The 25,412-nt window shown below is 35.9% G+C and overlaps 1 protein-coding gene across 7 annotated transcripts in view; it reads right to left on the bottom strand.

The window, feature by feature from the left end:
* Positions 1-25,412, bottom strand: part of LOC138744408 (exocyst complex component 6-like) — a 177,273-nt gene that overhangs the window by 73,799 nt on the left and 78,062 nt on the right. For all 7 annotated transcript variants that reach the window (XM_069900541.1, XM_069900542.1, XM_069900544.1 and 4 more), the window contains 10 exons: positions 23,634-23,717; positions 23,493-23,539; positions 23,147-23,267; positions 20,948-21,019; positions 11,763-11,860; positions 8,478-8,583; positions 7,719-7,828; positions 3,735-3,846; positions 1,064-1,198; positions 51-230 (listed from right to left, as the gene is read on the bottom strand). In XM_069900541.1, the coding sequence (XP_069756642.1) occupies positions 51-230; positions 1,064-1,198; positions 3,735-3,846; positions 7,719-7,828; positions 8,478-8,583; positions 11,763-11,860; positions 20,948-21,019; positions 23,147-23,267; positions 23,493-23,539; positions 23,634-23,717 (1,065 nt within the window). The remainder of the gene's footprint in view (positions 1-50; positions 231-1,063; positions 1,199-3,734; positions 3,847-7,718; positions 7,829-8,477; positions 8,584-11,762; positions 11,861-20,947; positions 21,020-23,146; positions 23,268-23,492; positions 23,540-23,633; positions 23,718-25,412) is intronic.

The following is a 25,412-nucleotide window of genomic DNA, read 5'->3' as shown; positions in this document are numbered from 1 at the left end:
TTTAAAGAAAAAAAATACACATTTTAGGATTTTCATACTCTAATACTCACAGGCAAATGTGTAAAAACTTGAAAGGTGCTTCGGAGAAAATTAATAAGATCCATTAAATAACCACTGGCTCGACCATCCGGTTCTGTCATTGTCCATTCATAATCAGCTAGTTGCATGAATTCATCAATTTTATGGTTGAGCTTTGTATATATTTCTCCTTCTGCTGCATGTCTAGCATCCTGTATTAAACAATCATTTAAATTAACTGATATTTTCATGTCTACCATAAGAAAAAAAATCAATTTTTGAAAGCAATGGTTTAAACTTTTCAACTACTGTAAAAATTCCTTTAATTCACATGCAGACAAAACTCCACTTTGAAACAATATCACATACATTCCAAACCAAAAGCAAAATATTTTATCATCAAAGCTGCAGATGCTCAAAATTTTTAACTAGAAACTGGAAAGAGAAGCCAAGTTAGTGTTTCAGCGCTAAGATCCTTCATTAGATGTGTAAAAATTATTTACAAATGCCTTTAATATCAAACATTTACAGATTGGAAACCATAACAATAAAATAGTGATATTAAAGCCGCTGAAAAAGGGTAAATGAGTTTCATTACAAGAAAAACAACGCATTGCCAAGGGCTACACAGACATTTAAAACAATTCACTGCTTAGTTGTTCACAAAAACAACTAAACAAAAAGATATTATAGCACAAGACTAACTTAATTACTATATAATTGCATCTTCTGGAGGCAAAGCATACATCAAATTTGATTTTACATTTGATTAGAAAACAAGTTTTTAATATAGAGCCATTTACATCAAGCAGAGACTAAATGACTGAGTACCTCAGAGGGTTGCAAAATATTCAGTGAGCCAATAAATTTCCAATTTTCATTTTTTTCTAGGTTTCATAATGTTACAATATTTTTCTATTTATAGGATCCTTTAATGTTATTACGGGACAGATTCATGGACAAAATTTAAGGCATTAAAATAACTGCTTTACACATGACTAAAGTAATTACAAGGTGAATTTCTGAATATCCATGCGACACATACCTTGAATGTGGATAGCCCATAAAGCCGTGTGGTGTGCACGGTCTCAGGCGAAACATTGGTTATGTTTGTTATAAAGTCTTCAAGGTATTTACAAGCCTGTTCCAGGTGTGTTGTATTTATGATGATTTGTACAAGCTAAAAAATGTGGAAAATATATTCAATTCAATTTTGCTTGCAGCTGTCAACATTTTCTAGCACTACCTTAATTTGATACATTTTATTCTAGGCAGCCACAGAGGACAATTCTTCAACTTTTTAAGCAAACAATGAACAAACTTAAAAACACCGCAGTTTGAGAAACCAGATTTAAAAATTCCAGATAATCAGAACTTTTTTTGATTTACATGTCTCAGTTATTCCTTCAATAAACTTGCATTCAATGATTCTCTCTTGTATTTGATGGACGGAGAGAGGATCTGAACTGCATATATATTGCTGTTAATTGGTCATTAAAGACTAATCATTTAAGGTTTAGAAACCAATTATAGTACAATAATTACTCAACAACTCATCTTAATTTACAGTCTTTGTTGAAGGGTCTCTATTTAAGCTCTTTGGCCTTTCGGTCATTTGTCTTGAGGTTGGTTTGAAAGAGGACTTAAATGTGCCAGATCTGGGCAGACCTGAGAGAACATACTAGAGCTTGCCAATGGAGGAGGACTGGGAACAAGAAATGCACAGGAAACGACAGTGGAATTCACCAGTTCTCAAAGTTCCATAGCCAAAAAATACTGTGAAAGCTGGTTCCAGAAATGGCATAATTAGAAGCTCAATTAATGATTAATTAGTACATACATTTAAAACTGGTTCCTCTGAAACAGTAGCCAAGGGAGACAGATTGGTGATGAAAAAAATTGAGTTTGAGGAATCAATTAATTGCTGATGCTGGTAAATTAACTGTTACACTCTCCCCAGATGATGGTAGCGAAGGAATCTGAATCTACTGATTGATCTGCTTCCTTTTATATTTTTAGTTTGCAATGGCAATTGCTAAATTCATTGGCATCACCCTTCTCGATAGAAGGAAATGAAAGCACACCTCGGACAGGACCATCAGATATTGGTCAACCACAGGAAACAGGCAAGTGTGAGATGGAACTTAACAGTACAGGTTGGACGTGACATCCTGTGTGCTTTCTTTTTCAAAAGAAATCTTATGGAATCTTAGTTCATCCACCAGTTCTTCTTTATCCAGTGCAAGTTAATTCCTTAGAGTTAGAAGCTCTTTATTTTAGGATCCTAAAATTTAATTTTCTGTCACATGATTGTCTTTTATAGTGGATCAACATTTCTCCAACCCAAGCCATTACATACCCAAAACATTAAAATAGTTTTGAAAAAAAAGCTGTTTGAAATTTATTTTCAACAAAGAGTTGCATGAATTTAACAGACTTTATCCAAGATTGATTTTTGTTTTTAGAACTGTCAGGAATTTCATTCTCAAAAATTTTAAGATAAAAAGAATCTCGTCAGGAAAATAAGTTACAACAAGGTACAACTGAAAGTCAGTTCTGGAATTGGTCAATTTCAGGATTATTAGCTCCGTGACCTGAACAATAATGATAATTAACACTTGAATTTGTGATTTCCAAGCTTAAGTATAGATTGTACAACTAGTTGAATAAATTTGATATCCCTTATGGCTATGGCATGTGTTACTTAGTGCTAGACCAAGGATTTAAAGCATGTTGTGCTTTCAGGATCTATCTCAACACCTGTGACTAGATTCTTTAGACATTTACTAAAAACTACTGTCAATTATGATTCATTTGTTTATTACATTTTTCCTTAGTGATCAGGAAATTTAGCACTGCAGGCCCAGAAAAGCAAAGACATTACGCTGCTCTGAAAGGTTTAACCACTCAGTCACTCTGCACAGGCTTGAAAAGACCCAATAGGAGCAGACAGTGCTTTATTTTTAAATCCTGCAACCGTGGGGGTCTGTGTCCAAAATGATGGTGCCTACGCTTGACAGCAGACTCTGGAGAGCAACAGACTATCAGAAAGCACCAGAAATGGGGAGAACAGCCTTCCTTCTCCTCTCTTCCTCCCCTTCCCCCTCCCACAACAGAGAAGGAGAAGCAGAGGAGAAGGCCCTTCAGGATGGTGAACATGCTGATGGACCAGCAAGGGGCTCAGTGGCTGAGAAACTTTCACAGGCTGTGGGCAACTTGCAATTGGGGGCCCGACATGGGTTGTGGGCTACTGGAGACTGGCTCATGGGAACCAGTTATTGGAACCAGGATTCGAGAGGGTGCTGAGGGTAAAAAAAGGCTTCTTGATTGTGTCAGAGGTTTGGATCTGGAGCTCTGGCTGCGATGGATTGAACAGGAGTCTGTGTGACTGCAGAAGCTGCGGATGTGCTGAAAACAAATCCATGGACATTCAGTGTCTCTGAAGGGACTATCTTTTCCTTTTTCTCTCTCTTACTGTAAGGGGTGATAGGCAACTCTGCATGATGGCAGGCTTAAGGCAATTTTTTTGTAATATTACTTGTTCTGTACTATTGCACGATAGTGAAGGAATCTTTAATCTTGTGTGGTTTTGCTACCCACTGAATACAGTCAGATTTCAACTACTTTATTTAATACCAATTGTCCATAAGCACAATTTTACCAGATGGTTGGAATTATTTGCAAGCTTTAATCTTTCTTGGTGCTAAAAGATGTACCTCAGTTAAACCTATGTGCGGTTTCTTGATCAAGCTTTGTAAACATCCACTCAAGGTTCGTGTCAGCAATAGGTTGGTAGATTTTCTGAGCATATCATCTATTTCCGTTGAACTGATAATAAGAAGACAAAGATGTGCAGGCATTCTCAGTAAAAAGCCAAATGAAAGGGCTTCATAATAATTGCCGACATTAATACCATGGTAAAACACAATGACAAAATATTTGATGGTCTTAGGTATATTTCAAATTTCAAAATAGCATCAGATTTATAAATTTCCACTCATTCAATATAGAGATGATGCAGCAATGTATCAACTATGAAGTGATTTAAACTGCCTTTATGTGAATGAGTGGAAAAATGCAAGTACATTGGCAGTATTGTGAAAAATTCTGTATTCATTTAAAACAATGACAGTTGATGTAATATACAGAATACATTTTAAAATGTAAAAATTACACTGAGAATTTGCTTTAAATTTTATTCAAGTAATGTATTGTGATATATTAAACTCATTCTTACATTATTTTCAGGTAAGTTACATTAGAAAATGTCCTGATAAACATTGTTTTTAATGTCTTATATTCAACATAAATTCCAGGTATATTTCCCGTTATACAATAATTATATATTTTTTGATTATTACAACTCAAGGAGGGGAGTCAATATTCAATCATTAAGAATTGCATACATCTGAGCATGAGGTACAAATTGCAATTGATAAAATACGTAAAAATACTTTACATTCGGAATTCACTTGATGTTATTTTGTCTTATTCCAAGGTGACTTTTCATAATCACTCATCATTCAGAACCAAGCAACATTAAAAGATATGGAAGCAGAAGAGGAAAGAGAGCAGGAAAGAGGGAGAAGACATTTTCCAACAAACAGATATTGAAAGGGTCAATTTCATCTTTAGAGTATGTTGAGAAATAAGCAGAGTTTAAAATCTTAACTTCAGATTGCATTTTTTGGAATTAACGTGAGATTCTATAATCATGGAAAAAAATCCTCCATCAGTACTGGAGCAGCACAGGTCTGTATTCTTAGCCCTCTGCTCTATTCACTTTATCCCTATTACTGTGTTGCTCGCTACAACAATAACACCATCTACAAATTTGCTGTCAACTTCAGGAAGCAAAAACCAAAGGTATACAATCCAATGATCATTGGGAGAAATTAGAGGTGGAGATGGTAAGTAAATTTAAGTTCTTGGGAGTCACTATTTTGGAGGATCTTTTCTAGACCCAACTCACTAATGGCATCATGAATAAAGTACAGCAGTTTTCTTCAGGAGTTTGCAGAGGTTTGGTATGACTCCAGAAAACATATAGTGGAAAGTGTGGCAACTGGCTGCATCATGGTCTGATATGGGGACACCAATACCCCTAAATGTAAAGCCCTCCAAAATGTAGTGGACACAGCCAGGGCATCACAGGAAAAACACTCCCCTACATCGAGAACATTTACAGGGGATGCCAAGTCGGAGAACAGAGCAGAATCCACAATCACTCAGCACACCCTCTGTTCTTGCTGCTGCCATCAGGAAAGAGGTCTAGGTGCCACAAGACTCACACCACCAGGTTCAGGAACAGCTGCTACCCCTTCAGCATCAGACTCCTCAACAACAAACTCAATTAGGGACTCATTTAAGGACTTACTTTTGCACTTCATTCATTTTCTAAATTCTCTTTGTATTGCATAGTTTGTTTACATTCTTTATCCATTTACAGTTCTTTATTTGTTTACATGTGGTACATTGTGTACAGTTTTGTTTTGCACTACTAAAAAGTGGTAATCCTGCCTTGCCCGCAGGAAAAAGAATTGCAAGGTTGTATGTGATGTCATGAACCTACTCTGACAATAAATCTGAAAACAAATATAATTGACACCAGACTGGAGGTTTTAGTATCTGAATTATATAATTTGGGACCAGATTATGCTGAGATTTGATGGTGGTTCTGATGTCACCTACTGCAGCAACAGCTCTATATAAAACCCTGGAACTCCTGAACAGCCAAAATGCTTACACCAGGATGCTCTTTATCGACTACATTTTGGCATTCAACACCATCGCCCTCTCAGCAAACTCCAAGACCTATGCTTCAATAACCCACTGTGCAATTGGATCTTGGATATCCTCATCTCCAGACCACAATCAATGAAGATTGGCAAGAACATCACTTCCACAATCCCCATCGTACCAGAGCACCTTTGTACTTAGCCCTTTGCTCTACTCACTTTACATTTATGATTGTGTGGCTCGGTATGACAACACCATCTACAGATTTGCTGACTATAGTACAGTAATGAGCTATACAAAAAGGGGTGATGAATCAGCATACAGGAGGGAGATTGAAAACTTGACTGAATGGTGGACTAACAACAACCTTGCACTCAATGTCACCAAAACCAAGGAGATGATTGTGCAATTTAATGAGGAGTGGACAATCCAGTGATTATTGAGAGATCAGAGATGGAGAGGGTGAGTAAATTTAAATTTCTGGGAGTTACTATCTCAGAGGACCTTTTCTGGAACCAACATACAAGCATGATCAAGAAGAGAGCACATCAGAACGTCTCTACTTCCTCAGGAGCCAATGGAGATTCAGTATGACATCAGAAACCTTGACAAACCTTTACAGATGCGTAGTGGAAAGTGAGCTGACTGGCTGCATCACAGCTTGGTATGGGGGTACCAATACCTCTGAGTGGAAAGCCCTGCAGAAGATAGTGGACAGCCGAGTACATCACAGGCAAAACTCTCCCCACCATCGAGAAAAATCGACATGAAACACAGGACAAGCTCAGTTCTTGCTGCTGTTGCAAGAAAGAGGTATAGATGCTCAAGACTCATACCACCAAGTTCAGGTATAGATGCTCAAGACTCATACCACCAAGTTCAGGTATAGATGCTCAAGACTCATACCACCAAGTTCAGGTATAGATGCTCAAGACTCATACCACCAAGTTCAGGAATAGTTGCTCAAGACTCATACCACCAAGTTCAGGAATAGTTGCTCAAGACTCATACCACCAAGTTCAGGAATAGTTGCTCAAGACTCATACCACCAAGTTCAGGAATAGTTGCTCAAGACTCATACCACCAAGTTCAGGAATAGTTGCTCCACCATCATTCAGAGATTCATTTAGGACACTTGCATTGCACATTATTATTTTTTTCTATTTGCAGTTTGTTTACATTTCTCTCTTTTATATACTTATCTTTTTCTCAAGTACAGTTTACAATACTGATAAGTAGATAATCTGTCTGGCCTGCAGGATAAAGAATCTTAGGGTTGTATGCGATGTTACCTCACAATAAATTTGAACTTTGAGATCTACTGGCATTCAGCTGTATGATTGAATGCAAGTACTCACTTCAGGAGGGTAGACTCAGAATGTGACAAATGGTAATTACTAAGAGAAGTAGAAGGCATGACACTAAAGGGGAAAAAAAATTAAGATCCTGCACCAAGTAAGACAACGTACAGGTCTCTAGACACTCATTTCAATGGAGATCCTTCAAAAAAAGGATCAATGGCCAAAAGGAAAGCAAATTGTTTTTATTTAAACATTGTTTTGCTTTGATGTTCTTAATTATGTTTTTCCGTACATTTTGTTAATTTGTATTTGAAAAAAGCATTGTTTTTTATTTCGATGTTAAATATTCTGGATGTCAAATGTCTGAATGTCAGGCCTTATAAACAAACTTAATTGCTATTATACTCCAGACTGTGGAGAGATAGTAAGAATAAGTCCTCCAAGCCAGATCGGTCAAAAGCAGGCATGAGTGGATCTCAAAATTTTAGGTCTGGTCCAATACTATCTGATATCTTTGGCAAATCCCCCATGTTCTGTTTCACTAACACATTGTCGGTGAATGCAGAGAAAAGCTGTAACAAACTAAAACTGCAAGAACTATTTTAATGTTCCACTGCAACAAATTAGATAAGACTTTTGTATTTGAACTATCATACTCACCTACGATGAAGAGATTCTGAAAATTTAAGGCTTGCATAAATGAATTCCTTGAACTCCTTGTAGATTTCGGGCACTGACTGAGATACTGGAAACCTCTTTGGGAAGGGTTGCTATGAAAATATGAAAATATTTTTATACTTAAAAGTCTACATGAACATATTTAGGTTCATATGATATGTACTTTAAAAGCAAATATATTTTCACAATTCCTTCTGTGTTAGTGTTCGAATACAAGACAGCAAGTCTGACACCTCAATTTCGATATATTAAACCATCTCAACACTTTGTAACTCTTTTAGATAAAAACAAAATCTATATTTGCATCTGAAGTCAAATATGGTATAGCCTCTCAGTTGGACATCATTAAACAGATGATTAAAAGTGATCGGAAAATTCCATTGCCAAATCAATGATGCTTGGAAATTTTAAAAAGGAAGAAACAGAAAATAATGCATTTGAACTACTGATTTTATCAGCATGAAATAATTAACCACAAATGTATTGTTATTTAAATATTTAATATGAAGTAAATTATATGTATTTCAAATACAAGTATTCAAAACCTAGCTCATCACAGTAAATTCTAGGAAATGATTATCATGCGAACATCATGAGATTTTCCCTCTCGAGTGAAGCAAGATCTCACCTGAAGCTTAATGCAAATTTAAAGCTATGAATCAGAATTTGCAGAACAAGAAATTAGAATGAAACTTGTGTTAACAAGATAGTTTTCAAGATTATAACTATCAAACTACTAACCTTTTCAAGCTCTGTGTCGTGAAATGGGAATCGACTAATTATCATTCTGTACTCCTCTTCATTTGCTGAAGGAATTGGACTGTAGTTGTCAGATTCAAAAATTTCTCTGTCAAACAAATAATGTTATATTTGCATAATCTACAGTAGTGACAAAATTATTTTTCCATAAAAGTAAAAAATGACCATTTTGTGAGAGGAAGTTAAATGATGAATGGTAATAAATGCTATTTTTTGACTCCTGTATCATCCCTTTATGGAAAGTGTGATTTACTCGTAAGAGTAAGGCACACTTCCCAAACAGATTTTTGTACAATATGATAATGAGCTGCCTTCTGGACTGTCACAATCCTTTCTGTGAAGATACTCACAACCAATAACACAGAGCTCTAGCATTATACCTAAATGATTAAGAAATGATAGCCCATTCCCAAGTCAGTATATAGAGGAGAAACTGCATTATGGTCATGTACTTTTGCAGCCTCTCCTTCAAGACCAAGAGTTTTGAAGATGTTAGTGTAACTTTAGTAATTAGCATTTTGTAGATGGTGTATTCAACAGGCACAGTACAGGTTGTGATGATTACGATGGTAAGTGTGGCACCAATCAAGAAGGATCCTTTGACTCATCTGAGCCTCGTGCTTTTTTTTAAAAAACTGCATTCATCTTGCAAATTGAAAGTATTCCATTGCAATTCGGAACTTTGATATTGGTTCATTCAGTGTTCATGGTAAATGAATTTCATTGAAGGAGACAATTGCCTGTATATTTTGAAGCATTAATGTTACTCATATCCAAATATCCTATGTATTATGGGATGTAGAGGCATGAGCTTCTTCACTCATTTGAGAGTTGCATTTGGATTTCACCATTATTTGAATATGTGCACATCAACACTTGAGACCTTTGGAGTGCAGGAAGGGTTATTGATAATGCACGTGAAGCTGGATGGGTCCAGGGAATTATCTGAGCAACGTCTGCAGCAATGCCTTGGGACCAAGATGACTGATCTCTTTGCTCAAGACTAACCACTGGAGATTTTTTTCCTTTGTTCCCAAATTCTTCAAATTTTAACCGAGCTCTTTGACGACAAGGCCAAATTCTGGAATTATGTTCTTTTGGCCACATTTGGATCAGGTGTTTGGACAGGATGACATCATCAATTAATGCGAGATATGGATTGGTTCACTACAATTTTCTACATCAATTATATCCTATGCCACATAAACTAAACAAATCAAAATCTGAAATATCTAAAATATGCTTTAGACGTGGCATCGAAATTTGAACCTTGATACATTCTACATGGTCATGACTATTCTGGCATGATATTGCTGAAACACTAACAAGAATAATAGGAGTGACCATCACATACAACCCAGAGCTATAACTCCTGGGCAACCTTATGGACGCGAGCAAGAAATTGACTAAATTGTTAAGGTAGCCCTGGCTGAGGCCAAGAAGTGTATATCAATCACTTGGAAGTCTGACTCTCCCCTACTTATTGCTCAATGAGCTGTTGAGATGCGTAGTTGTATACCCATGGAGAAAAATCACATTAAAAAAAACACTTTCATTAAGAGATGGCAACCAAACTTAGATTATGTAGGGGTCCAATTGTAAACCTGACCCTTCAAGGCATGTAAAGATGTGATATTCCAGAAAACAAAAGAATTATGCAAAGTTATATTCTTATATTGGTGGGTGGGGGAGGGAAAAAGGGACATTTTTCTTTTGTTTAAACATTTAACATATATATTTGAAATGCATAAAAGTTTAAAGACTGAATGAATATATTTATGGAAATTTTAAAAAAAAAGCCGGAATGCAGTTTGGACCTGGTGCAATTCAAACTGCGCACCCACAGGCACATTATCAGTGAGTACCCATCATTTGAAAACAGTTTCAATAACAATTTCCATTACTTTTTACTTGTATGACTGTGTGGAAATTATTCAAGAATTTATCTTGACGAGTATTTCAAGTGCACTAGAACAGATAAGACTACATTGTTTGGAAGGATTTTTGGCTAATCCTACTGACTTTATGCTGCATCCAGTGTTCCCAGCTGGTTTCTTGAGCTCATGTGGTGTGACTCAAATTGGCTTCCACAATGATGCAGGACCACAGGAAAAAGACAAGATGAAAAGTAACTGCACTTGCTTCATCCTTGCCTTTGCTAATGACATGCTCTTCTATACCCACTGGAGATGGATATGTTCTCAGTGCTTCCTCCTCCAGTTACCTGAATGGTGATTAACAACTTCCTCCTCCAGTTAGCTGAATAGTGATTAACAACCTCCTCCTCCAGTTAGCTGAATAGTGATTAACAACCTCCTCCTCCAGTTAGCTGAATGGTGATTAACAACCTCCTCCTCCAGTTAGCTGAATGGTGATTAACAACCTCCTCCTCCAGTTTGCTGAATGGTGATTAACAACCTCCTCCTCCAGTTAGCTGAATAGTGATTAACAACCTCCTCCTCCAGTTAGCTGAATAGTGATTAACAACCTCCTCCTCCAGTTAGCTGAATAGTGATTAACAACCTCCTCCTCCAGTTAGCTGAATGGTGATTAACAACCTCCTCCTCCAGTTAGCTGAATGGTGATTAACAACCTCCTCCTCCAGTTAGCTGAATAGTGATTAACAACCTCCTCCTCCAGTTAGCTGAATAGTGATTAACAACCTCCTCCTCCAGTTAGCTGAATAGTGATCAACAACCTCCTCCTCCAGTTAGCTGAATAGTGATCAACAACCTCCTCCTCCAGTTAGCTGAATAGTGATTAACAACCTCCTCCTCCAGTTAGCTGAATGGCGATGAACAACCAGACAAGATTAAATGTGGCAGAAGGAAAAAAAAGATACTTGCCAACAAGTAAAAATACATGTACTTTAGTAATAGAGCCAATTTCTTATCCACTCTCCATTTTCCACACTAATGAGCAATGAAAAAATTTGGTTTCATAGATCTCGAAGCACTGAGAAATTCATCTACATTGGCAAAAGTATTTTTCATTGGATTATTAAAACCATGAGGAAAGGAAAATGATGCAGCTTGGCTGAGTTGACGCAATTCTTTCCCCAGGTCAAAATACTGTGTATTTCGTCATTTAGTTTTGTATCAAGAACTGGACAAGCATGTAGAAATTTTAAAAAGATTGGTAATTCTTAGGAAATAATAGGTGTACTTTAATCTTGAAGGTTTTTGAGATGAAAATTGATTCAAGTAGTAACAGTAATGAATCTTTTTACATCATTGTGAACACAATATTTTTTCATAAAACACCTACCTAAACACCACCGCCCATTTTTTTAATAAAGTTTCATTGTATTGATCCCGGATTTCAAGTAATAGATCAAAAAGTCTGCTCACAGGAAATCCATAGCCCTAAAAGAAATCAAATCAAAAACATATGCATATCGTCTGATAAGAAACAAATTAGTCAATTCAATTTTGATTTCAGAAAAGCATGAGAAAATTCAAAAGCAGATTAGAATTAGTTATATTCAAAAAAAACATTAATTAAATAGTTGTACCTAATTTTGTGGAGAATCAGTTTTTAATAAAACTCTTATTCCCCCTTACTGTTAGGTTGTAGTTGCTGTTTCCTGAAGACAAAGCTGACTCATTGTTTTATACACTTCTTTAGAGTGCGGATGGGGAATGAGAATAAAGGGTCCGATTAATGATTTTAAAAGCAATTGCATCGCACAGAATTCCTATGCAATAATGGCTCCTTGCTCATCTGAGTTGCTCAAATCAACATTTCTGAATCAGTTTTGCATAGACCACTAACAGTTCATGGATTCATTATTGGTGGTTCATGGCATCAGGGCCCCAGTCAGGAGGCAGGTAGTGCTGTAGCCAGACTGCCATCCACAATTTGTAGATCTGGTCTCACAGAAGTTTGTCACCAAACTCAAGTCCCACTGGTGGTCTGGAAGGGGCTTGAGTTCCCCAGCTGCCACCCCTACCTCACCAATGGTGGTCTTTGGGTTTATTACAAGTGGTCCACTGAAAAGTAAAGGTGATCTATGGGTTGAGAATCACCAGCATAAATATCATTTATGTACTCCAAGATGAAATTCTTGTGAAAATTGCTACATTGTGAAGACATTAGGACAGTGGCTCTCAACTTTTTTCTTTCCACTCACATGCCACTATGCCATCAGTGCTGTGATTAGTAAAGAATTAATTAAGGTGGTATGTGAGTGAGAAGAGAAGGTCGAGAATCACTGTTCTAGACCTAATTGTTAATGAAATATTTTGTTTGAGAAAAATTGTCATTGGCCTATTTCTTTTGGAGTTATGAATCCGTGCACATAATGAGCAAATTAGGTACAATTAAAACAGTGCCTTTCAAACCTTTTCTTTCCACTCACATACCACCTTAATTAATTCTTTACTAATCACAGCACTGATGGCACAGTGGCATGTGAGTGGAAAGAAAAAAGTTGAGAGCCACTGTCCTAATGTCTTCACAATGTCTTCACAATGTAGTAAGCAATTCCTTACTAATCACAGAGCACCTATGGCATAGGGAATACTTTTTTTTTTAATTTTTTTATTTTTCACACCATAAATCACAATAGCCATGATATACACTTTTTCTTTTCCACACATTTACAGTGATTTTTTCTCCTCCCCCCCTCCCTCCTCCCAAGCCACCCCCCCACCCCCCCCACCTCTCATCCATTTTAGGTATACAATCTAGGTTGCATTAATTCAGTCAGACAATGTTGTCATTCAACAAAAATACACCAGAAATTCTACTGAGTCCATTCTTTTCTTTTCTTCTCCTTCCATCAACTTAGGTAATGTTTGTTCCCGGTAGGTTTTCGCTATTGTATTTAATGTAAGGCTCCCATACTTGTTCGAATATTTCAATATTATTTCTTAAACTATATGTTATTTTTTCTAATGGAATACATTTATTCATTTCTATATACCATTGTTGTATTTTCAAATTATCTTCCAATTTCCAGGTTGACATAATACATTTTTTTGCTACGGCTAGGGCTATCTTGACAAATCTTTTTTGTGCATCTTCCAAGTCAATTCCAAATTCTTTATTTTTTATGTTACTTAGGAGAAAGATCTCTGGATTCTTTGGTATATTGTTTTCTGTTATTTTATTTAATATCTGATTGAGATCATCCCAAAATTTTTCTACTCTCTCACATGTCCAGATTGCATGAATTGTTGTTCCCCTTTCTTTTTTACATCGAAAACATCTATCAGATACTGTTGGGTCCCATTTATTTAACTTTTGCGGTGTAATGTATAGTCTGTGTAACCAATTATATTGTATCATACGCAGCCTCGTATTTATTGTATTTCTCATCGTTCCAGAACATAATTTCTCCCATGTTTCCTTTTTTATCTTTATATTTAAATCTTGTTCCCATTTTTGTTTAGTTTTACCATTTGTTTCCTCATTCTCCTTTTCTTGCAGTTTGATATACATATTTGTTATAAATCTTTTGATTAACATTGTATCTGTAATCACATATTCAAGGTTACTTCCCTCTGGTAAACTCAAATTGCTTCCTAATTTATCTTTCAAGTAGGATCTCAGTTGGTAATATGCCAGCGTTGTATCTCCAGTTATATTGTACTTATCTCTCATTTGTTCAAAGGATAAGAATCTACTTCCTGAAAAACAATTTTCTATTCTTTTAATCCCTTTTTTTTCCCATTTTCTAAAGGAAAGGTTGTCTATTGTAAAAGGGAGTAGCTTATTTTGCGTCAATATTAGTTTTGGTATTTGATAATTTATTTTATTTCTTTCTACATGAATCTTCTTCCATATATTGAGGAGATGATGTAATACTGGAGAAGTTCTATGTTGTACCAATTTTTCGTCCCATTTATATAATATGTGTTCAGGTATCTTTTCCCCTATTTTATCTAATTCTAGTCTCGTCCAGTCTGGTTTTTCCCTTGTTTGATAAAAATCTGATAGGTACCTTAATTGTGCAGCTCTATAATAATTTTTGAAGTTTGGCAATTGTAAGCCTCCCTGTTTATACCATTCTGTTAATTTATCTAGTGCTATCCTCGGTTTCCCCCCTCTCCATAAAAATCTCCTTATTATTTTCTTTAACTCTTTGAAGAATTTTTCTGTCAGTTGTATTGGCAATGCCTGAAATAAGTATAGTATCCTTGGAAAAATGTTCATTTTAATACAGTTTATCCTTCCTATCAGTGTTAGTGGTAGCTCTTTCCAATGCTCTAAATCGTCCTGTAATTTTTTCATTAGTGGATTGTAATTGAGTTTATATAATTGGCCTAGATTTTTGTTTATTTGCACACCTAGGTATCTTATTGCCTGCATTTGCCATCTGAATGGGGATTCCTCCTTAAATTTTGAGAAATCCGCGTTATTCATAGGCATTGCTTCACTTTTATTTACGTTTATCTTGTATCCCGACACTTCTCCATATTCCTTCAATTTCTTATATAGTTCTTTTATTGATAGTTCTGGTTCTGTTAAGTACACTATCACATCATCCGCAAATAGACTGATTTTATATTCCCTGTCTTTTATTTTTATTCCTTTTATATTATTATCTATTCTTATCGATTCTGCTAGTGGTTCTATAGCTAGCGCAAACAATAATGGTGATAGTGGGCATCCATGCCGCGTTGACCTGCTTAAGTTAAATTGCTTTGATACATGTCCATTTACTGTCACTTTCGCTAACGGTCCCTCATATAATGCTTTAATCCAATTAATATACTTCTCCGGTAAACTGAATTTTTGCAATACTTTGAACAAGTAGTTCCATTCTACTCTGTCGAAGGCCTTCTCTGCGTCTAAAGCAACTGCTACTGCCGGTGCTTTATTTCCTTCTACTGCATGAATTAAGTTAATAAATTTACAAATATTGTCTGTTGTGCGTCTTTTTTTGATAAATCCAGTTTGGTCTAAATTTACCATTTTCGGTACCTGTTCTGCTAATCTGTTTGCTAACAGTTTAGCTATTATCTTATAATCTGTGTTTAGCAGAGATATTGGTCTATATGATGCTGGTGAGAGTGGATCTTTCCCTTGTTTTAGTATCACTGTAATTATTGCTGTTTTACATGAATCTGGTAAGTTTTGTGTCTCATCAATCTGGTTGATTACATCCAGGAGGGGCGGTATTATTAGATCTTTAAATGTTTTGTAGAATTCTATTGGGAGTCCATCCTCTCCTGGTGTCTTATTATTTGGTAAATTTTTTTATTATCTCTTGTATTTCTACTGTTCCAAATGGTTCTGTTAATTTATTTTGTTCCTCTATTTGTAGTTTTGGTAGTTCAATTTTAGTCAAAAATTCATCTATTTTCCCTTCTTTCCCTTTGTTTTCAGTTCGGTATAATTGTTCATAGAATTCTCTGAAGTTTTCCTTAATTTCTTTTGGATTATATGTAATTTGTTTGTCTTTTTTCCTTGTTGCCAATACCATTTTCTTAGTTTGCTCTGTCTTAAGCTGCCATGCTAAGATTTTGTGTGTTTTTTCACCTAGTTCATAATATTTCTGTTTTGTCTTCATTATATTCTTCTCCACCTTATATGTTTGTAATGTTTCATATTTTATTTTTTTATCCGCCAATTCTCTTCTTTTGGTTGTATCTTCCTTTATTGCTAATTTTTTTCTATGTTTATTATTTCCTTTTCCAACTGCTCTGTTTCCTGATTATAGTCCTTCTTCATCTTGGTTGCATAACTTATTATTTGTCCTCTAATGAATGCTTTCATTGCGTCCCATAGTATAAACTTATCTTCCACTGATTCCGTATTTACTTCAAAGTACATTTTTAATTGTTTTTCAATAAATTCTCTAAAATCCTGTCTTTTAAGTAGCATGGGGTTTAATCTCCATCTATACCTCACTGACAAAAGGCAAAGGAGGAAAAACCCAACACCCAACCCCAACCAACCAATTTTCCCTTGCAACCGCTGCAATCGTGTCTGCCTGTCCCGCATCGGACTGGTCAGCCACAAACGAGCCTGCAGCTGACGTGGACTTTTTACCCCCTCCATAAATCTTCGTCCGCGAAGCCAAGCCAAAGAAAAGAAATACATTCTTGGAGGGATGTCCTCTAGCTCTATTGCCAATAACAGGGGTGAGTGGTCCGATAATAGTCTAGCTTTATATTCCGTTTTCCTAACTCTCCCTTGAATGTGGGCTGATAACAGGAATAGGTCTATCCTTGAGTATGTTTTATGTCTAGTCGAGTAGTATGAGTATTCCTTTTCTTTTGGGTTTTGTTTCCTCCATATGTCCACAAGTTTCATTTCTTGCATTGATTTAATTATAAATTTGGTTACTTTGTTCTTCCTGTTAATTTTTTTCCCCGTTTTATCCTTATTTGGATCCAAATTCAGGTTGAAATCCCCTCCTATTAGTATGTTCCCTTGCGTATTAGCTACCTTCAAAAAGATATCTTGCATAAACTTTTGATCTTCTTCGTTAGGTGAATATATATTAAGTAGATTCCAAAGCTCCGAATATATCTGACATTTTATCATAACATATCTCCCTGCTGGATCTATTATTTCCTCTTCTATTTTAAATGGCACATTTTTGCTAATTAATATAGCCACTCCTCTTGCTTTTGAATTATACGATGCTGCTGTTACATGTCCTACCCAATCTCTCTTTAATTTCTTGTGCTCCAATTCAGTTAAGTGTGTTTCTTGGACAAATGCTATATCTATTTTTTCCTTTTTCAGTAAATTTAGTAGTTTCTTCCTTTTAATTTGGTTATGTATTCCATTAATATTTAGAGTCATATAGTTCAGCGTAGCCATTTTATATTTTGTTTATCTTCTCTTTCCGTTTTTCCATCATTACTTTTCCTCCTTTTCCATTTCTGTTTTCTTATTTTCAACTCTTTACCAGACAACATTCCTACAACATCCATCATTTTCCTTATTCTCCTATTTCTATCTTCTTTATCCCCAATCTCCCCTTCCCCTCCTGAGTTGTCCTTTATCCCTTGTCGGACAACCACATCTCCCCTCTCCATTTGGATTTGCGAATCCCCTCGCAAGCGTCAACTGATTTTGCAGTGACCGCTCTTTTCCCCCACCCAGCCCCCCCCAGAAAAGATTTCACTTTTTATATGTCACAAAGGTCACTCTTTTAATTCCCTCCTTATTCTCTCTATTCCATTACCTTCCCTTATTAATTCTTGTCTATACTATCTATGTTTTCCTCTAATTACAGATACTTTCACGTATGCCCATTGTCTCTATTCACTCTTATACCTCTTTACCCGCATACATATCAATCTTGGTCATTTTTACCCTCATTACCCGTCTTCATCCCTCAGTCTATTTTTGTCTTTACCCACATACATATCAATCGTGATCATTTTTGCTCTCATTACCCGTCTTCATCCCCCAGTCTATTTTTGTAATTGTTCTGCAAATTTTCGTGCTTCTTCTGGATCCGAGAACAGTCTGTTTTGTTGTCCTGGAATAAATATTTTCAATACCACAGGATGCTTCAGTGTAAATTTATATCCTTTCTTCCATAAAATCGCTTTTGCTGTATTGAACTCTTTTCTCTTCTTTAGGAGTTCAAATCTTATATCTGGATAAATGAAGATTTTTTGCCCTTTATACTCCAGTGGTTTGTTGCCCTCTCTTACTTTTTCCATTGTCTTCTCCAGTACCTTTTCTCTTGTAGTATATCTTAGGAATTTTACTACAATAGATCTTGGTTTTTGTTGTGGTTGTGGTTTAGGGGCCAATGCTCTATGTGCCCTTTCTATTTCCATTTCTTGCTGTAGTTCTGGACATCCTAGGGCCTTAGGGATCCATTCTTTTATAAACTCCCTCATATTCTTGCCTTCTTCATCTTCCTTAAGGCCCACTATCTTTATGTTATTTCTTCTGTTATAATTTTCCATTATATCTATTTTTTGGGCTAGTATTTCTTGTGTCTCTTTAGTTTTTTTATTAGATTCCTCCAATTTCTTTTTTAAGTCTTCTACCTCCATTTCTGCTGCTATTGCCCGTTCTTCCATCTTGTCCATTTTTTTCCCCATTTCTGTTAAGGTCATATCCATTTTATTTATTTTCTTTTCTGTGTTGTTTATTCTTCTTCTTAAATCATTGAATTCCTGTGTTTGCCATTCTTTAAATGACTCCATGTATCCTCTAACAAGAGCAAGTATATCCTTTACCTTGCCTTTCCCTTTATCTATTTCACTGTATTCTTCCTCTTCTTCTTCCTCTGGGTTGACCATCTGTTGTTTCTTTGATGCCCTTTCCTCCTCTTCTTTCTTGTTTCCATTGTCTTCTGTGGTCTCTTCTTGCTGCAGGTGTTCTGCAGCTGTCGTTGCCGGCTGTGGAGATCGACTCCCCAGCTGGTCCCCCCTCCCGTCGGTGTGTTTTTTTTCATGCGCGGTTGCGCACTTTTACTTGGCTCTGTGAGCCATTGTTGTAGTTCTTTTTCTACCGACCTGAGGTAGTGGGGTCCTCTCTCCACAGCGGGCCTCTTCGGACAGGTAAGGCCTTCACCTTTTTCCTCCGTTGTCTTCTCTTCCTCTCTTCTTTCCATTGATTTTGATTTTTCTCCTTTTGTCTCCATCTTCTTTCCACCTTTATACTCACTTTTCTTTAACTTGTATTTCTGTGCCTTTGTATTTTCTCTTGTTTTTCCCGACTTTTCTGGAGAGGGCTGGAGTTCACCGTCCGGCCACTACTCCATCACGTGACTCCCCCCCGCATAGGGAATACTTAAAGTGGTATGTGACTGGAAAGAAAAAGGTTTGAGGACCACTGCATTAGGAGAATCTGTCTTTAGTTCTCTAGGGTTCACATATGCCAATGGTGTTCAGGAAAACAAAACAGTGGAAACATTTGAAAGATCCAAGGACAGAATGTAGCCATCATACCTTGAAGGAAATTTTTGTCAAGGGGATTGAGAGAGTGGGACCCAAACAACCAAAAGTAATACACAGGCATAGCATTTATTTTCATGGTACAAATTTTGGTCTATTTTTTAGAATTTGGCAAGGCAGGTTAAGAAAGAATTGGAGATCAGATTTTAAGAAATCAGAGAATTCAAAATAAGTTGATTCAGTCACAAACAGTGTATCACAACCTTTTCAGGAAGAATGCAAATACCTTCAAGGGTCCAGGAAAGATTTATTACATTTGGTTATTAACACAAGATTGCAATTGCCAAGAGTATTTGTGTAAAATGAAAAGAGGCTAAGAGAAGATATAAACATTGAAAAGAATGAGGAATCCCGAGGGATTGGATGGGAAATAGTTCCACCCGGGAGAAGGGCTAAAAACAAGACAATTTAATCTAATTAAGATTAAAAAAGATTTCCTCACATCAGAAAGGCAAATTCTAGGGATTATTTTCACCAGATGGTTTATTGATAGGAAAAAAAAAGTCTTGACTTGAAAAAAAATTATCCATTGATGTCTGGATGACCAAGTACTTCATCTAGAAATTATGTTGTGCCATCCTAAACTTGAAATATGATGCTGGATCATGACAAGTTTATTGTCATCTGATTTCACAAATACAACCCAGTGAAACAACGCTCTCTGGTTCTTGGTGCAAAAACATGCAGAAACACAACCAGACATAACATACATAGAGACAAATAATATGTTTTGTATAAGTGAGATCTCAGATGTTTTTTTTGTGAGCAGTTTCTTTGGTTGTTCAGCAATATTTCATAGTACCTTTACTCCTTCAGCCATCTGGGAAACTAGATCTATATATTTCATGTTCAATCAGCCAGAACTGATGCATCTTTCACTCCCATTTGAATTTTTGGCTTGATCAGTTTAATTTAACAGATATTTATTAACAAATTCATCACGTGGCGGTGAGCGGGAGGTTTGAGCTAGTGGAGTTGTTCTAGTGAACCCGTGCGGACTTGAAAGGCCGACATGGCCTGTTTCCGCTCCGAAATGGTTATATGGTTAAGTCAATGGCTAGGTTTTATCACAAATTAGATTTTAGCTCAGCTGTGTCTGCGCAAGATTAAAAATGAAAAACCATGAAAGCAAATGGTTCCAGTTTATCTACTAATACTATCTACAACCTCACCAATAACTTTTATATGCATTATACGATTTGTTCTCAGACGCTAATCTTATTTCACCTATCTTTTGTTCTCAAGCTTTCTGCCCTATTCCTATGCAGTTCTGTACAAAAGACACCTGCTGGCTTGGCATGGCTATTAGGATTTTCAGATTGTCGACATTTGTTCTCTCACCACTAATAAAATCCACCACAACTTTATGTGAACAAGACAACATTCATTGCCAAAATTCTACCATATATATGACAAATATTATTGTTATTCCTAGTTATCCTTAAACATTATGCAGTGGAAATTCCTCTGGAATTTAAATGGTCTTTTAACATTTTTTATATATATTTTTAAGATTTTGATTTCAAAATAATTCTGATCAGAAGACTCTCTTAGTGAACCAAAACTTACTTGCAAAGTGTCAGCATAAACGACAATTAGGTTTTTCAACTCCAAAACCAGATCAGGATCAGTGCAATAGGACTAGAATAATGATATTGAAGATGTTAATACTTAGAAAATTGCAGTCATTCATTTTATTTTGCGACTATCAATACAAAAATATGCATCTCCAGATCTATCAGCTGCCAGTTTTCACCTGTGTATTTCTTCATGAAACATGACTTAATATTACTCTATTTTCTTAAAATATTTAATAAATTTACAGTAATAGCACAATGACTCATTCCAAAGGCATCATATAATAACAAGCACCATGTTACTTAACAAAAGAGAAAAGGTAATATTGAAAAGGACTGCTGCTCCAACAGCACATGCATCAGGGAAAAAGTATTATGAGGTTCTAAGTTTATTTCAAGTTTCAATGACGATTTTCAAATTTATAGAATAATAATCTTGAATCAGTATCTCAAGATATTGGAATAAATATGATCTTCTCATTGATTTCTAGTTTTGTGGGTAAAGACCAAAACAGATTCTGTACCATGTTATGGTCAAAGGATTTTGGATCTCATAAATGCATCTGTTTTTTCACTAACTTTATTGACCTCTATCTATGTGACATTTTACAATGCTTCACCAGACACTTCATTTTGACTTCTATGGATATTTTGGCATTTACTTTGAGGGCTACATAATATCCCTAATGCAAATATCTTAATTTGCTACACAAAGTGAACACTGCTTATTTTAGTGGTGGGGTATATTTTGGAAGCAGGGTATTTAGAATGATAATTAGGAACTATTCCTGGGTAGTGCTTTCAGTATTGAACTATTCAATTTGATCGGATGAAGAGGTCAGTTAGGACTAATGAGGACAGATTGTAACAATAATAGCAGATTAACTCTGCATATTCTAAACTCCAGAACTAAAAGCATGTTTGGAAGGCTCAGTCAATTGTAAATCACTAAAAGATTATGCAAATAGCCCCCAGCTGCAGTTTAAATCCCAATCCTGATGAGATAAACAAAAGCCTGGCAGGCCCTCTCCCAAATCCAAGTAACTTTTAACTACAAAAGGTCAAAGACAGAAGCTGTAATCATTCATTTCTTTGACACATACTTGTCAATGGACAAGGGCACTTGCAGTGCTACCAATAGTAGATACTTTGCCCTCCCACAGTTGAAGTCAATTACAAATATCAAAGAGGCAACCTTTGGAGTTCCATCAGTTTATGAAGTGATAAGAGATGCATCTTCTGTTCCCGTCAATGAACACACATAGCTCGTTAAGTCTTTTACCTAACTCTTGGCATTTTCCTTCTAGAATTTGTAGTTATCAGTGTGTATTAATTTAAGTAGAATGGAAAATATGGCACAAAGCAGTTGAGCTGAATGGCCATCACATGTTAAAATTTTAAAAATCTAGTTAATACAATTTAAAACTGCTCATGTTAATTTTCACTTCTATAGAAATTTCATGTACTTCATTCACTACATACTGTATTGCACTACAAATATCTTTTGTTGTACAAGATAAATGCATCTAATTTTGGAAAAGTATTTCGAATCATACTACAGAACCTGCAGGAAAAAGAATCTCAGGGTTGTATGTGATGTCAGGGTACATGCATAACAATGAATCTGAACCTTGAATCCCTCCACACAATTCCCAGATATTCCAAAAATCAAATGAGGATTGAATAGACTTGCTTCAATGAGTATTCAGTAAAACTTTGGATATTTCATGCTGACTTGTTTACAGGCCATCGTCAGGTTGAGAATATCCAGATTATGAACACCTCTGCATTTGAACAAGCTCCCTAATGTTATTAGAATTCAAAGTGGGATGTGTACACATTCATGTGTATTCATTCAAACAAAGAGCAGAACTAATTTCCTCTTTCTCTCCACTTTGGTTACTTGTGGACAAAAATCAATTTCTGGTTGTCTGTTACATAATATACGGAGAGCATGTATGACAATGAAAGTTTAACATGTCCAAACCAAGTTTGCAGTGATGAAAATCATTCGCTCAACTTCAAAATGGAAAGCAACTCAGATTCGAATATGAAGCACCAGAACAAACTAGAAGTTGAAAGTGTTGTGAAAAAACAGTATCTTAATTTCCATCTTTTTCCAGAGATCCTGATTGACAAGTATGCTTTATCCATTATAGTACTCTAAAAACACTGCAAATTGACCACTTACTGAATGGGTTCTTAAAACAGCAATTATTTTTGAAAGTGCCATGTTCCAAAGCTCATCAGTAAATGCTCTAGTCACCAACCCTTGCGTTGCATGTAGCACATGATCTTCCACCACAAAAAATCTATAATCAAAGAATCAAATTATTTAAATACTAAACATTTACAAATGAAAATCTATCAGAACTAAACATTTTTATGCATTTTACATAAATGTTTATGCTTTCTCTTCAGAAGACTACACATAGAAGCAGCTATTGTTTTAAAGTTGCAAAATTTAATTCTTTTTTAGAAGATACTTCCCTACGATCAAGAGTTATTAATGTCTTTAACAAGACAGAAGGTCTTACCCAACAATCTGATTAAAATATTTCCTGTAGCCTTCAACAGTGTCATGCTAGTATGAACAGAAAAAAAGACCAATGGTCATAACAATATTAAAACACAATACTGTTTAATGTGTGACTATTAGTCATCATCCTGAATATTACCATGTTTGACTGTGGCTGTAATACTAGTCCTGCTTGCTTCCTTCGCTGTCTTCTGTAATAGCTTTCAAAGGTTTCACGATCACCCTATAATACAACAATAGAAATAATTTGTTTCAAGGAGTGCAACACTACAGACCACTGACACTAATTGTAGTGAAAACACAAATGCTGGAGGAACTCAGCTGGTATGAGCCCTTGAAGGAGGGCTCAGGCCCAAAACATCAGAAATATCTCTACCTCCTATAGATGCTGAGACCTGATAAGTTCCTTTAGCATTTCTGTTTTTATAACTTGTTTCAAAGCAGTTTAATATATTTAGCCATAATTTAATATTTTTAATTTTATCTTCATGGTTAAAATATTATAAATCTGTTGCTTCATTAAAGCCACTACAAAAATGTGAGTGTTTTTGGGATATTGCAGTCCTGCATTTTTGCAGGTGCCTTGGTAAATTGAGCCTTACAGCAAGCTCAATAAATTCCCTTATGAATTAGTACATCAATGAGAGAAACTTTAATTTGACAAAACAGAATTCCCAATTCTCTCCTGTGTTACTGCATTATACTTATATTTTTTTTTAAAAATGACAAGTCATGACACTTTGTTTAAATGTTTAATTTCCACAGTGCTAATGTTTACTCATGTTGAGACTGTTCCCTTAAAAGGTCAAATTCAAGCTAAAAATATAGAGAGTATAATCTTCTAGATGTAGAATATTAATTGGCGTCCAATTACTTGTCATAGATCTGCATCATAGACAGCATCTACCATAATCATGTCTATCATTCCAACTACACGAGAGTGGCTGCTTGGAAAGATGAGCAATGTAAGAATACAACTCATCATTTCCCACCAGACAAGCTGCCTCGACCTTCAGCAGAGTTGCAGAGGATCATTTTTCATTTCTGGAACAAGTTACTTAACAATTCTTGCTTCTCTCCTAAATACTCCACAACCTATGCACTTTCCACAACATCTGGAAACATCTGTTTTTTAAGTACATTTGTAATTTAATAGCCTTAAGTAACAGAATCAGTATTTGAAAAATGACAGACATGAAAACTTCTTCAAATTATTTTTTAGGCAGTCCCTTGGGTTGAGGACAACTTGTTTCTACTTTAAATTTATGGATTTTAAGGTGGCTGATGAGACCACTGTGGGAATCACATATTCTTCCTAGAGATGCCCAACAGGGTGAGGCAGTTATTTATCAGATGGTGAATTCATCCTCTGTTTAGGAAGAACTTCCATGTGCTCCAGACACAAAACTCAAGTTTCTTCAACTATCAGTGATGCTCCTTATCAAATGAGTGGTCTTGGGCCACATAACTAAGATTCAGTGGAGATTCTTTCTTATCTCCTCAAAGAGACATCTCAATCTTTTTCCTTATCTGCCCAGTAATCTTTTCCTGTGATAAAGCTATGTTGATTAATGCAACTGTTTTGCCTATTTGGTGTCCTGTTATGTAAATAGAGCAAAATGAGTAACTAGGTTTGCTGTTTGCAAAGGAGAAAATGATTGATGTTGGTTCAAGTATCCTTCTGGTAGATTTGGAGGGATTTTGTGAAGGCATGTTGGCGGCTTCTAGCCATCTTCTTCAAGTGCCTGTTATATGTAGTCTTGTTTACAGATATATGGGAGGGTGATCCCAAACTCTGCATTGTCTGAAATTATGATAGCCAAAATACCTCCAAAATGCAGCTGTTGAATAACACAAACACCATGCAATAGACTCACCCTGGAGAATGTGGATGATTTTGCATACTTCAGGGCCAGTG

This window comes from Narcine bancroftii, chromosome 10, assembly GCF_036971445.1.
Source record: "Narcine bancroftii isolate sNarBan1 chromosome 10, sNarBan1.hap1, whole genome shotgun sequence".
Lineage (NCBI taxonomy): Eukaryota > Metazoa > Chordata > Chondrichthyes > Torpediniformes > Narcinidae > Narcine > Narcine bancroftii.
Note: the sequence above shows the minus strand (reverse complement) of the source record. Positions and strands in the feature narration are given on the sequence as shown.